Source organism: Chrysochloris asiatica, unplaced genomic scaffold (assembly GCF_000296735.1).
Source record: "Chrysochloris asiatica unplaced genomic scaffold, ChrAsi1.0 scaffold00104, whole genome shotgun sequence".
Classification (NCBI taxonomy): domain Eukaryota; kingdom Metazoa; phylum Chordata; class Mammalia; order Afrosoricida; family Chrysochloridae; genus Chrysochloris; species Chrysochloris asiatica.
The window spans coordinates 7,609,525-7,624,939 of record NW_006408622.1 but is presented as its reverse complement, the minus strand read 5'-3'; the positions used below and the strand labels follow the sequence as shown (position 1 = coordinate 7,624,939).

The window sequence follows — 15,415 nt, the reverse complement described above, 5'->3', positions numbered from 1 at the left end:
AAGTCCATCTTCAGGCTACAACTGATTGGAATACCTTAAAAGGGGGCCAGAAGTTGCCCAGAGAAAGAGGCTTCCTGTGGCGCCTTTACATTGCTTAAGACCATAGGTGGAATCCAGAACCCAATCAAGAATCGTATGAGGTAGGAAATTTCTACTGGAAAGGATGAGTAGACCAGCCTGGAGCGGCCAGAAGAACAGAAAAAACTTCGTGAAAGAAAGACTGGGAGGAAAATTCTGAAACAATAACGACAGTCTGATTACTACAAGAACAAGTACGCTGTTCACCCAGGAGCCACCAAGGCAAGTGGTCGGGACCCCTCAGAGCAAACTCCCTTCCAAGACTGAGACTTAAGGGGAATACATGAACAGGCAGGTGGTCTGGCTGATGACCCCGTTGATCAACGATAAGGGGAAGAGGAGGAAAAAAACAGCAATGAAGTTGCGAGGTAAATCCAACCACATTCAATAGACCCCCGTGAACCCGGGTGGAGACCTGGTTGGCCAGCAGTATGGCAAGACCCGGGGACTCCTGGGCCCAGAGTCAGTGACACGGCCACAGAGGACTAGAGTGGAGAGTGAAGTGTCCAGCTGATACGAAGCGAGGGGAGATGCACAAGAACACCCATACTTGCAGATAGTACCCACTTGACCTGGCTTCAATGGCTGGATGATCAGATCTTGACTAGAGAAAGAAGGGGGGTGGGAGGTGGGGGGGGAGAGCAATCTGTTAACAATTTGATAAACTTTACCTATACTTATGGATGTAATAGCTCAAAAAAGTGAACAAATCTTTCCAGTGAGGATCATTCTCACCCCCTGGTACAAAGGGTTGACAGGGATGTGCGACTTAGAAATTGGTCCTGGTGTAGCACTGTGGGCTAATGTGTCAGACTGCAAGGTTGTTTGAACTGCAAGGTCAGTGGTTCAAGCTCACCAGCTGCTTCTTGGAAACCCTATATAGGGTCGCTATGGGTCGGAATCGACTCTACAGCACTTAACAACAAATAAAGGCAAGAAGTGACTGGCTTACAAGCTTTCAAGAGGGAGCCTAGTTCCAGACAGGGTGAATAATTGCCATCAGTACTGACTGTGAGGGTAGGAAATCGAGGTAGGCGTTTTTTGATAAAAGGAGGGGAGAGATTGATTTTGCAGCCCAGGAGCAGGACCATCAAGTGAGAAGAGCGGAGAGTGAGACCCTACCCTGAGAGGCAGAGATGCCAAGGATGGAGACAGAGATGATGACACGGACAGATGGAGCGGCTGGGACACTGAACTCAGGGAGGGAGAGGGGCTGTGTGTTGACGGCCGGGGGGTGAGCCCTGTGGGGTGTACCCTTTGGTTATTTGATGATGCATGAGGAGATTGTAATCATTGCAATGATATGAAATACAATAGCATGAATGTAAAACTGGTAATTCTTCCATGTAAACCTCACAATAAAAAATTAAAAGTAAATAGAAACAAAGCAAAAAAAAAAGAGTGCCCCTAGAAATAATCACTGTACGACAGTTTTCATTAAGATGCAACAAGTCGAAATTTATTTCTCAAGACATGAAACTAATTGATGCATCATAGAAAACTGGCTAAATGGCATCTTCTCCAGAAACACTCCAGAAGGGCTTCCTGGACTCACAGTGTTCATGAAATTCCGCAAATTCACCTCTACGGATGCTCTACTGCATCACATTAATGAAGACGCTACACACACGATAAAATTCTATTGTTACGGAAAGGCCTTCCTTGGTATTCGTGACTGTCTGCCTCAAAACCTCAGAAGTGATGACTTACCACCACTCTGAAAATGGAAACTATACGTATACTCAGACAGTGGATGACTGAACAGGAACACCAATGAGTGTTTTCTCTGTTCCTGTCAACATTTCAGATCAGACCAAGTGACTTAAATGCCATGTTCACAGAAAACTTTCCTACTCTTAAGGGGAAATCTTGGACAAAAGTACCTCTGCTTGTCCCCCCACCCTGGGCTGGAAGCATGAAAGACAACAGAGCACTGGCCTCTTCTTCAGAGCTGTTTAACATTTAGGCTACATTTTTGGTATCAAATATAAAGAATGAAATACAGTTATTACCAAAGTTTTGTTGTTGTTTTTTTTTATTTCAAATCCATTGAAAAAAATAAAATATTTTAAAAAATAGAATAATCTCACACACTGAGGACGTCAGGAACCAAAAGAACAAGTGAGTACTTTTTCCTGAGAAACAGATCTATAGCTAAACACTGGACTTTCTCCTTCCTAGCTTTTGTCAAACATAAAAACAATGTTCCCTACTGCTAAGGCGTCAAAAAGCACTGAGTGGTTGTCCAGGTACAAGGTTCCAAGCTCTCTAACAGGGATTAGGAAACATCAAACGCTGCGAGTTTCCTGTAACAGCAAATAATAAACTGTACATCTACTTTTTATGTCAATTTGAGCATTTCACACTCAGGAGCTGAATTTTGAAAATCTGGTCACATTGCATTGAAATCTCACTAATTCTTCATTAAAATCTAGTATGGTGCTGTAGGATCAGCACTGGACTGCAAACCTCAAGATCAGTGGTTCAAACCCATCAGCTGCTCCTCAAAAACCCTGTACCGGGTCGCTGAGTCAGAACCGACTTGACAGTACTTAATGAAGCAATTCTTGGTAAGAATGTAAGTATTTGAGTTCACATCCCAGAAAACTAAAGAGCTGATCTGATCTCACCATCTGCAGCCCAAAACAGTCAAACAGCACCAAACTCAGGAGACTCAGCTGCAGTTAGACATTCAGACCAAGCCTAGTTCCTAAACCATCAAACGGCCAGTAGAGGCAGATCAAACCCTAACTGTTCAAAGGTAATGCACAGAACAAGAGCTCTACAAGTTAGTTTACAATTTCCAAAGCTCTAAACTTATTCATTCCCCCACATTGGGCTTTCCTCCATTTTATACTGACTCATCTACCAGACTAAAAGCTTTCATCCCCAACCAGGCAGTGAGACAGTCAAGACAATGGTTAACCCTTTTTGTTCTATGCATAATTGATTGCTTATGCTAACACTTTTATTTGCATAGGTAATAGGAAAGCTTGAATCCGTTTTTCCAAGTTCCAATCTTATCTTCTGATTTGAAATAGTGAGTACACACCTCTGATGATTTCCTTGGAGGTTTATTTTCAGTTAAGCTAGTTAATATCATCGCTGACCACAAATTCCATGGGGACATCAATTTCTGAGTTTTTAAATAAGGTATGAAAATGTAATAGCTACTGGTGGTGATACACCATGGAGTTGGTTCCGACTCATAGTGACCATGTATGGGTTTCTGAGGCTCATAGTGACCCTGTGTGGGGTCCCGAGGCTATAAACCTTTACAGGAGCAGAAACCTCATCTTTCTCCCACAGAACAGCTGGTAGTTTCCAACTGCTGACCGTGAGGGTAAGCAGCCTGACTCATAACCACTACACTACCAGAGAGCCTTTTTGGAGCCTACATCACTGAATATTCCCAGGCAGTCTTCCATCCAAGCACTAACCAGGCCTGACCTGCTTAGCTTCCGAGAACAGGAGAGATCCGGCACATTCAGGGTGGGTGGTATGGCCGTAGATAGAATAGCTATTACAGGCGCTTAAAGATTCAAGGGATTTAACTGCATCTCCAATTTGGCTTATTCAACAGCAATGAGCTACTAGATTCAGTGGAGTTTTGTGGTGTGCCCTAGTTAGTTAAAACATCTATCATGCTTTACAAGCAGATCAATACTCCAACTACAGTAAACTGGTACTGAGCTCTAACAGAAACCCCTATCCTGCTTCCTAGCTCTAAAGGGAGTTAACCTCCTGGGACAGTGTCTCACATGCGACCAAACTAGGCAACTGTCTCTCGTGCAGAAGGGGCTTCTAGTCCTAACAACAGCTTTGCTGAGTTACAGGGCACAGTTATTATCTTCTGGTTGTTGTTTTGTTAGGTGCCATCAAGTCAGTACCAACTCATAATGACCCTATGCACAACAGAACCAAACACTGCCCGGTCCTGGGCCAACCTCACAATTGTTGCCACGCCTGAGCCCATCGATGCTGCCACTTTGCCAATCCATCTCACCAGGGTCTTCCTCTTTTTCTCCAATCCTCCACCTTACCAAACATGATACCCTTCTCCAGTGACTGGTCTCCTGACAATATGTCTGAAGTATGAAAGACAAAGTTTGGCTGTCTGGCCTCCAAGGAACACTGGCTGCACTTCTTCCAACACTGATCTGTTGGTTCTTTTGGCAGCCCATGACACTTTCAATATTCTCCTCCAACACCATAACTCAAAAGCATCAATTCTTCTACGGTCTTCCTTATTCACTGTCCAGCTTTTGCATGCATACGAGGTTACTGAAAACACTATGGCTGGGATTGGGCACACCTTAGTCCTCAAGCTGACATCTTTGCTCTTCAACACTTTCAAAAGGTCTTGTTAGGTCTGGTTAGGAGAATATATACCACAGTCAGCAATTCTTACACAAACCCAAGAGTACAACTCGAGCTATACTGAGATACACTATAGTTACATCCTTGTAGAAACAGCAACATGGCCCAAAATTACCATGTTTAAATGAGAGATCTGGTAACTCAAAACTTTTTTATCAGATGTGATTCCATCTCTCATCACCTGCCCAGGCATAAAAAAAAAAAAGCGCCAACAAATTATGAGCTAGAACTGTGCTAACAGAAAAACAAAATAGTTAACAAGAAACTCTCTAACTCACCAGCACTGGTAAAAGCCAGACTCTACAAAGAATCTCTATTTTAGTGATTCGCCAGTTTTTAGTCAACAAAAATGTCAGTATCCTGAGTTTTATCTATTTTCATTCTAAAATAATTTATGGAACATAAACACATGCAAAGGAATAAACAGAAGCAGCGGTATACAGAGTCTGGAGGAACAGCCCACTAACTAGAAAAAGAAATGTCACAAAAATACCTAAGATGTATTTCTGTGAAATAAATTAAAGGTGAAAACCTTACCCTTTCAAGTTTTTTCGGACTTCTATTTTCTGGGAGATGTCATGGAGTTGGTGATACTTTTTTTCTAATAATCAGCTGGTTAAGATCAAATATCAAAATGATCCTTCACAAGAAATGCTTGCCTTTAAAAATCATTGCCCCGTGGCAGTTTTTTCTTGTAATTCAACACAGTTGAAACGGCCTGCTGAATTCACAGTCCACATCCTAATCAGAAGCTGGTGTGATCAAACTGTTAGGACAAAAAATTGTTTACTAACTTGGCTGACAAAATTATACCCCAAAAATGCCTAAATTAACATTTTGGTACACAAGCTTCGTTAAATCACTGCAGTTTTTTTTCCAGGAGACAAAATAACGCTAATGCAATAACCCAAACACATCCCAAAAGCCTGATTCTAACACACTTTACTTTTTAAAAAAATCTATTTACTTCCTAAATGTTTAGTATATTTACGTTACTGACTGCAAACTGCCTTCAAAACGCACTGGCGTTTCTTTACTTAACCTGGCATCACTACTAAAAAAATAACTTGTTTATTTGTTGGAAAAAAAACAATAGTAATTATATTAAAATGGGGTTTATGCTATATATAAAATCACTCCAAATTATCAAGTGATTAGTTTCTATAGCTCTAAGGATTTTTAATACATCGTTTAGAAAAAAAAAAATCACAAATATATATTAACATCGATGGCATTCAGTCTCAGTAACCATATTCATTTAAACCAAGAACCCACGGCATGGCCTGGCTAGTTCTCCCATTTCTTTTGTCCACCAAACACAATGGGGGCAGTTCTTGGGATTTCAGGAATTTTTTTTGTTTTGTCTTTTTTAACCATGTACCTATAAAATTTTTTATTTTTTATTACCCACAAACACCAATTTCATTTAAAACCAGATATTCAAGTTACATGGCTAACAGAGTTTTAGCTACTCAATTCTTCAGTGCTAATCCTAGAACGCAACGTCAATGGAGCTCTGAAGAGTGGACCATGAGCACGCTCAGTCACTGATACGAGCGGTGTAGGTGGTCACACCTTCAACGTTCAAGCCACGAGTTGTGAAGTTTGGAGCGGGTGGGATTTAGGGTCCAGCGTCGCTGGGACTGGTGGTATTTTCAGTGCTAACAGGCTGCACGTTGTCTGCGAGGTTGTGTGCATGCTCAAGAAACAAGTCTTTCAGTACGCTTAATTCCTTGGTCAGCAATTTAATTTTTGCTTCCAATCGTTCATTCTCTTCTTTGAGTTGATTTACTCTGTGCAGTGTATCCTGTGCTTTCTGCTTGCTTTTCAACCGGCTCTTTTTCACAGCCATGTTATTCCTCTCTCTGCGCTGGCGGTACTCGTCACTGTTTCGATCCATGGGCGAGCTCTTTTTGCTTTGCTTGCTTGGGGGCACAGCTTTGCCCCCTCCTCCAGGACCGGCAGACACCAGCTGCGGGACCTGCTGCAAGCCACTGGCGTGCGGCGCCTGAGTATGAATGACACTTATTCCATTCACGCCGGGAGTGCTGTGCGGCTGCAGTATCTTGCTCATTTGGGCACTCTCCCTTGTCAGCCCAGGTAAAAATGAGGGCAAGGTGAGCAACGGTTTCTACGTGCAACTGCCAAGAAATCTTCAGATGCACCTAGTTAATAAAAAACAAATGGCATTAAGTGTTTGAAATGACAGGATCAAGCGAGATTACACTGGCAGGCACCCAACAGCAGGCCAATCTGCATTGATGATGCTGAGAAAAGTCTACAGCAGCTGCCAACCGTTCTAGTGTTTCCGATACCGAAACCATTTCCTTTAGAAGGTAAGTTAGCACAGAAGTACTATCAGAGCACATTAGCTCACCTGAGTCCCTGAGGGCACTGCCCATCTGTGATTGGGAGGATAAACAAGAGAGGATCACTAATTACCTAGTTAGTTACTAGCAGGGCTTGACACTCTGCCAAGGAGGAATTTGAGACGTTTGGGTTAAAGCTGGAAAAACTGCGTTCAATTAGAAAAACAGACAGACACCTGCAAAGGGGGGGGGGGCACGGGGGACACAAAATAAAGAACATTTCAATTGCTGGTTCAAGTCAAAACAGAAATTCCAGTCTCCACGATCCATCCAGAGGGCTGTTCCGTGGCAGCTGCACGTTTCCTATGGCAGTATGCAGGGAGGGCATCAGGAAGGACTAGACTTTTCTCCCAGAGCATATCTTTATTGGATATTCTGAGAAAGTGAGGTGTGACCTTTTTCTTTTGGGCTTGTTTTTATTTATTTTTTAATAACTTCAAGTGATAGGAATTCACAGAGACTGATTGAGTGAATCCCTTTCCTGGATCATAGACTGAGGAGCGCTGCAGCACCTCCCTTATTTGCCGCCCCACCCCCACACCCCATCACAACGCTAACAGTTCTTCCTTCTTTGACATAATGAATACAGCACCAACAGGAAATCACCAGGAAAGAAAGAAACAAACAACGCTAATGTATTCACTGACAGACAAGTAGTGGGGCTTGAGCTGGAGAAAGAGAGCTGAACAGACCCAGTGCCCGCACCCACTTCACACAGCTGAATGGGCTCAAATGAAATGTCAATTCTGAGAGTTCCCCGAGTGCTGCCTGTAGAAAGTCCATTTCAGAAACTCCTTCTAGTGGAACCACTATGAATCCAACTAAGTGTCAAAAGTGTTATCGATCCCGTTGCAAGACAAACGGACTAAGCTGAGTGAACGAGGTCCACCACAAAGTCACAGCACTCCTGGAAATTTAGAAAACAATGTTACAAGTCATAAAACTATCGTGTTCTCTCTTCACAAAACTGCGGCCATACCTTAGCTAGTGGCCCATCTATTGTACTCCAGTGCTGAGCAAGACCGAAAGCTTTCCAACAATGAAGACTACACCTCGCCCGAGTCTTCCCAATTTCCCTTGATAATTTCCCATCCTGCTTCATTTCTCTGGCAGCTGAAACCTGGCTCTTCGATGTAAAGCCCTCCTACTGCCACCTCTGATATAAAGTGAATGTCAGGGTTTTATTCCGTCTTAAAGAATTTGTTGAATTTAAAATCTCTCCTGCAGTCATCTACCCTAGCAGGGTCACATTCATTTTTTGTATTTTTCACACACCAATTATAACGTTAGTCCTTAAGCTCATCTCTGTAGTCAATGTGGCCAAGCCCAGAGAGAGCAATGATTCAAAGCAAAGATGAGCAACTAGGATCAGTTCTTTCCTTGGCTCTGACTCTTTGGTTCATTCGGGGCATATCCTACCTTCTGTGGGCCTCCGTTTCCCCATCTGCAAATGCAAGATGACGGAGAGGAAGCCTTCCACCTTTCACAATATGAGGGGGCTCCCAAGAGTCTGTGGAAAACGCCATTATCTTTTCATTTAATTTTTCCACGAACTGATTGAAGTATAGCGTGAACGTCAGTCACTAAAAAATTTTATTCATTACAAGCGCCAAACTTAGAGATGTTCATGTGAGTTTTGTTAGTTAGCCTCATCCTGACTCACTTTACCAAGGTACCAGGCTGAACACAGCAGGCAAGGTTTAAAAAGTGAGCCCTCTGATTGAAAAAGAACATTCACTGAACCTACAAACTGGTAGAAAATAAAATCTTGGATATAAAAAGTGCAAGAAGGAATAAAAAAAAAGTTCTTCTATAGACAAGCCAAGAAAGTAGCTCTCAAAACTTTTAAGGAAAATGAAGCAAGTAAAGGGGATCAAAGAGCTAAGTGATTAAAAGGCTTATGAACTGCAAACACAATCGAGTGCACAGTCACCTGCCTCCACAGTACAGTTTTCCACTTTTCCTGTAGCTTTGGTTCTTTCCAGCTTTATTAAGCACCTATAATGGATTTCTGCTGTGGCGCTGTGGGCTAATGCATCAGACTGCAAAGTCGTTTGAACTGTAAGATCGGTGGTTCAAGCTCACCAGCTGCTCCTTGGAAACCCTATACAGGGTCGCTATGGGTCAGAATCGACTTGACGGCACTTAACAACAACACTAATAATGGATTTAATTTTTTTTTTTAATTTCATTTTTCATTTCAAAATTGAATAAATCAAACCAAACCAAATCCACTGCCACTGGATAATCTTTATAGAAGCAGATCCCTCATGGTTCTCCCTAGAGGTGGCTGGGAGTTGTCAACTGCCGACCACTGGATAATCTTTATAGAAGCAGATCCCCTCATGGTGCTCCCTAGAGGTGGCTGGTAGTTGTCAACTGCCGACCACTGGGTTAACAGCCAAGTGCTTAACCAATGTGCCACCAGGGAACTTTTATATCTACATACCCATCCTGTCAATTCCAACTCATAGTAATCTTACATAGGGTAAATCTTGGTGGTGGTGGTGTTGTTATGTGCCGTGGAGTCGCTTCCGACCCATAGCAACCCTGTATAGGATTTCCAAGGCTGTAAATCTTTACGGGAGCAGAAAGCCTCATCTTTCTCCCGTGGAGCAGCTGGAAGTTTCAAACTGCTGACCCTGAGGTTAGTAGACCAATTCGTAACCACTATGCTACCAGAGCTCCTTGATGGGAGACTAAAAATCTTGATGAGAGCAGCCAGCCTCACCTGTCTCCCAAAGAGCAGCTTGGTGGGTGTGAACTGCCAGCCTTGTCATCAGCAGTCCAGTGCTAATCCGAAAGGAATACCAAGGCTCCTATCATATCTGGATTGTTGATGTTGTTAAGTGCCACTGAGTCAGTTCCAACTCATAATAGTAGTTAGGTGCCATCAAGCCAGTACCAACTCACAGTGACCCTGTGCACAACAGAACAAAACACTGCCAGGTCCTGGGCCAACCTCACTATTGTTGCTACGCCTGAGCCCATCGCTGCTGTCACTGTGCCAATCCATCTCACTGGGAGTCTCCCTCTTTTTCAATGACGCTTCACTTCACCAAACATGATCTCCTTCTCCAGCACCTGGTCCCTCCTGATAATACGTCCCAAGTATGAGAGACGAAGACTGGCCATCCTGGCTTCCAAGAAGCTTTCTGGCTGTACTTCTTCCAATACAAATCTGTTGGTTCTTTTGGCAGCACTTTCAATATCCACCTCCAACACCATAACTCAAAGGCATCAGTTCTTCTACAGTCTTCCTTAGTCACTGTCCAGCTTTCGTACACATCAGAGGTTACTGAAAATACTATGACTTGGGTCAAGCGCACCTTAGTCCTCAAACTGACAGCTTTGCAGCAGACTGACTCTGAATAGGATTTCCAAGGAGCGGCTTATGAGGAATACCAAGGCTCCTTTCAGATCTGGATTTATTGTTGTTGTTGAGTGCCATCGAGTCGATTCCGACCCATAGTGACCCTGTATAGGGTTTCTGAGGAGCAGCTGGTGAGGTTGAACCACCTTACAGTTCAAACAGCTTTGCAGTCTGACGCATTAACCCACAGCGCCACACCAGGCCTCCTATCTGGATGTTGTTAAATGCCAGTGAGTCGGTTCCGACTCACAGAAGTCCTGTATAGGGTTTCCAAGGAGCAGCTGGTGAGCTTGAACCACTGACGCTGCAGTTCAAACCGACCTTGCAGTCCAGCGCATTAACCCGCAGCGCCACACCAGGACTCCTGGATACTCAACCTTAAATGAAAGCCTGACTCCTACATGTGTGGACAAATACTATTCCAAAGCTCAGCCTACAGGAAGCAGGGTGGTGCCCTGTCTTCTAGCATGTGAATCACTCAAGCAGGAAGCAGCCGGAAAACTGAAGACCAAAGTGTACTCCCTGGGTCAGCATCATTTGGGAAGGACCCAGGAATCAGGAGCAATCTCCTTTTAAAGGACGTTGCAACAGTAGTGAGGTTGGCCCAGGATCGGGCAGTGTTTTGTTCTGCTGTGCATAGGGTCGCTACGAGTCGGTACCGACTCGATGGCACCTGACAACAACAACAAGTGTTCTGATTACCATCAAGTCTGAGATCCACTGCAGTGAATTAACAAGGACTCTTATGCTGCACTAAATTGGTACGATTTTTTTAATCCACATTTTTTAAATTCAACCAATGTTCATTCAAACCAGTTGTTGTTGTTGTTAAGTGCCGTTGAGTCGGTACCAGTAAGACACTAAAAATTCAAAACATTACAAGAAGTAAAATAAAATCATATGTTTCCCAAGTTTCATTTACTAAACCTGGCAAGAACTGTCTTACTACAAAGAAGCTATGTAGGATAAACACTGGGCTGTGAACCACAAGGTCAGCAGTTCAAGCCCACTTGCCACTCTGCAGGAAAAAAAATGAGACTTTCTACTCCTACAAAGATGTACAGCCTTGGAATCCCTACACAGGATGGCACTTAACAACATGAGTCGGAACCAATTCAACTGCTTTTAACAAGCCAAATGAGCCAACTGAGTATCAATAATAAACATTTACATGGGAAATATTTTCATTCAATTCACAATAAAAAATTTAAAAGCCTACCTAAAAGAACCACACAGCCCTCTCCCAAAACAAATGTCACTCCATTTAGTCAGCCACAGAATAAATGTTTCTACTCAATTTCCTCAGCAAGCTCCAAAAATGTTCCTAAATGTTTCTCCCTTGCCTCAATCACCGGGTTCTACTACTAGTAACTGCTAACTACTACTACTAAATCTGGCATCGGCAATCTTCGGCAGTCCCAACGCCACAGAGATTACCTCAGGCTGACATCATCTCTCAGGGGGACTCCAGTTGCCCTGGTTTAACAGCATTCCCTCCAACCACTGTCACATGAATGAGTAATCTAACACTCAAAACTGAGCAGGTCACATTTTCCTGCTGAAAATCCTTCTATGGCTCCTGTCTCCATGATCACATTCAAAGCCTTCACCCTCTCTTCAGTCCCTGGTCCCTCACACGTCATCACACCTCAACCACTTGTGCTCTCTTTTCATGTTGTTCCCCAGTTTCCAGGTCAACTTCTGTACAGAGGCACGGTACTATACATCTCGCTAGACTAAGCTCAAGGCAGGATTGCATCTTTTCAGCTTCACATCCCCAAGCAACCAAACCAAACCAGTTGCAGACAACCCAACTTTCAAAGCAAAAAAGATCTTCAAAGGTGCAACCTTTCAGAAGTAAATTACCAGCCCTTTCTTCCAAGGTGCCACCAGATAGGTTCCAAATGCCAACCTTTTCGTTAGTGTTGTCTGTTGTTAGGGGCCTACACCGAGTGAGTTCCGACTCCCAACAAACCTACGTAGCACAGAACGTACCACTGCCCTGTCCTGTGCCAGCCTCACAGTCACTGCCACGTTTGAGCCCACTGGTACAGCCACAGTGTCAGTCCATCTTAGAGGCAGCTTTCCACAGTCCTTGGCTGCGTACCTCCAACACTCCACTGCTCCTCATGATAAGGTGTTCAGTGGCTAATTTCTCAAAGTGGACTACCTCGTCTTCCTCCTCATCTGTCTTAGCCTGGAAACTCCACTGAAACTTGTCTGCCATGGGTTGACCCTGCTGGGGGGTTTGACACAGCACGTGGTATAGCTTCTAACATCACAGCAACATACAAACCACCACAGTAGGACGAACAGGCTGAAGTTAGTATTCAAACACACAAGCCTGTGCTCTCCCAAACACTGCATTTAGTGCAGAGGTTGGCATACAGTGGTGGTGCTCAAGAAATATTTGTTAATGCTGGCACAAACGACTTATTCTTCCAAGTATCTTACATAAAAATGAGACCAACATTAAAAGCTCTTAAACAATCAAATTAAATCAATAACGTTTCTAGATAGTATAATCTTATTACCTAAACTTCTTGGTCTTTCTTAGAGACATACAGGCAAAATGAAAATATGGCTCCATTCTTGGGTCTAGTTCTTGCTTCATCTCATTTGAGGACCTATAGGAGGGACCAGTCCCTGGAGAAGGACATCATGCTCGGTACAGTGGAGGGGCAGCAAAACAGCGGGAGCCTCCCAATGAGATGGATTAGCACAGTGGCAGCAGCAGTGGGCACACACATAGCAACAATCGTGAGGATGGCACAGGCCCGGGTGGTATTTTGTTCTGTTATACACAGGGTCGGAAACGACTCGACAGCACCTCACAGTTTCTGTTAAGCCCAGTTACGTTTTCCAATTAATAACCTCAGGAATTAGGCATGAATTTCCAGGACTCAACAACTCTGTACTGGAAGTCTAGGTAAGCAAGTAAAGTCTGTAGCTATCCAAATTAAGTAGGATTTCTCGGCTTACTTCATGATCCAAAGCAGAGATCCATGAAGGAGAGTCTATCCCCTCAAGAAGTACCTAAGTGATCCCCTGGAGCAAGAGAGACCAAAAAAAAGAGCCCAGTTTTCTTTTTCAGTGTCATCTTTTAAAAACAGATCATACAGATTGGTTGTAAATATACAGCTATCTGGTGCTCATATTCAAACTTTAATTTGGGGGGAATGGGAAGCCAGAAGGTAGGAGTCTAATGTACCTGTCAATCAGTACAAGAATCCATGGCAGCACCCCTCCCAAGAATACATAATAAATTAGACCTGGAATTGTGGCTAACTGTATTTACTATTTCTATGACCAGGTGAGGCAATCTCAGACCATCAGAACAAATCCAGGCCCCTGAGTCCTATTTGTCTTTACTAGAAACTCGTGATGTGCTACTTACTTCCCTAGGGCTCAAGCCACCTGGCCAGGATCAGAGGGCTTTGAGGACAGTGATGCTGTGCTCCAGACAAGTTAAAGGTTCTTCTGAAAAAAATGAAGTTTTGTTTCCACCCACTTTATCGTAGCAAAACGGAACGAACCAGTCAAATGTGTCCACCATCTGCAGGAAACGAGAACTGACAAAAAAACTTTTTTTCACTTAGCATCTTGGAATTTTGTCTCGTTTACAGGAAAAATTTCTCGAAACCGAGATTCACCTTTAATAATGGCCTACTCCAAAGATGACTCGTGGTAAGAGCCAAACAGATCTTAACTTTGAAATAGCAAGAGCTTTGAGATACAGAAGTTCTTAGTAAAGAAGTTCACAGTTCATATCTTATTTCAAATATATGTGAATCTGGGTGTCACATATACTATCTGAATTAAAGAACACGAAGCAATCTATTCAAATAAAGACATAACTGCCCATTTCTGTGTAACCCCGGAAGAGCAGGCACATTATAATATAAACCTCAAACAACAGGAAAACCGAAGGCACCTTGTGAAGCATAGAAACACACAAGGTCACTTAGAAAAAACGCTTCCCTAAAATGTGCACGTTCATTCTCTCCAACGTTCGTGGAAAAGTAGAATGGAAAGAACTTTTTGAAAGCCCCTTCGATATTTTTCTTGTTGTGTTCCCTCCAACCAGGCTAACGAAGTAATTCATTTTCTTGCCCGTATGTTTTCTTGTCAATTCTAGGTGGTTGTGTATACATTAACTCATGTTACATCCTGAATTGCTGGATATTCAAATTGTTGTTGTTGTTAAGTGCCGTCGAGTCGGTTCCGACCTACAGAGACCCTACATAGGGTTTCCGAGGAACAACTGGTGAGCTTGAACCGCCGACCTTGCGAGTCAAACCCACAGCGTCACACCAGGACTGCAAAAATTAGAGCTTCATAAATAAGCAAACTATTATTTCCCTAAAGTTACGTGTTGCAAGGTCAGCCGGTTTTCCTGTGACTATAAACTTTCGAACAGAGTCTCAACCACCCGAGAAGGAGCTGTTTAAAGACCGGCAGGAAATAACCCTAGAGGGCTCTGAATCTAAGATCCGGTCCACCTCCTGCTATTCTGGAAACACCCTAGCTCCCCTAGGGTCCAAATGCGCCCAGGTGGTCACAATGAGCGTCGCAGACACAGACAGAGGGCTGGGTCTTGACCGGGCCCACCTCGCCTTCCACCCGGTGCCCGGCCATCCGCAGCTGTCCCGGGGGCCGGGGCGGCACCGAGGCGCTGGGCCGCGGCCAGCCGATGAGTTAAGCGCCCCCGCCGGGTGTTGCCGGCAGGTTGCATCAGACGCCGCGCGGGGCCGCCACCCGCACTGCGGGCCGCGCGGGGCCTTCCCGGCGAGCCAGCCGCTGGGAGCCGGGCCGGGGCTGCTCTGGCCGGCCGGCGCTCACGCCAGCGGCTGGCTCGGCCGCGGCCTCCAGGTCTTCTCTCAGTCCGCCCGGTCGGCCTCCTTACCTGTGTCTCCAGCCGGCCCGCCCTTAGGCGGCCTCCACTCCGAGCGGCCCCGCACGGCCCGACCCGACCCAGGCCTCGCAGCCCGCGAGTCAGCAAGGAGGAGCGTCGGTTACGAAACCGGCAGCCTCCGCCCGATCCGCGCCACAGCCACCGGCTTCCCCTCCCCTCCGGGAGCGCGCGCGCCGCCGCCGCCGCCGCCGCAACCAATGAGAACGCCGAACTGCGGGCGACGCACCTCCCCTGTTGACAGGCAGGGCCTCCAGCCAGTCGCGGATAGCTTGCCTGTGGGAGCCCCGCCTGTGACGGAGG

The 15,415-nt window shown here is 44.8% G+C and overlaps 1 protein-coding gene across 1 annotated transcript; it reads right to left on the bottom strand.

Annotated features, from left to right (window-relative positions):
* Positions 1–6,079: 6,079 nt before the first annotated feature.
* On the bottom strand, positions 6,080–15,197 carry CEBPG (CCAAT/enhancer binding protein (C/EBP), gamma). The gene is made up of 2 exons (XM_006867391.1): positions 15,107–15,197; positions 6,080–6,623 (listed from the first exon to the last, which is right to left on the bottom strand). Exon 2 carries the CDS (start codon positions 6,530–6,532, stop codon positions 6,080–6,082), a length of 453 nt encoding a protein of 150 aa, XP_006867453.1. The 5' UTR covers positions 6,533–6,623; positions 15,107–15,197.
* Positions 15,198–15,415: the final 218 nt, after the last annotated feature.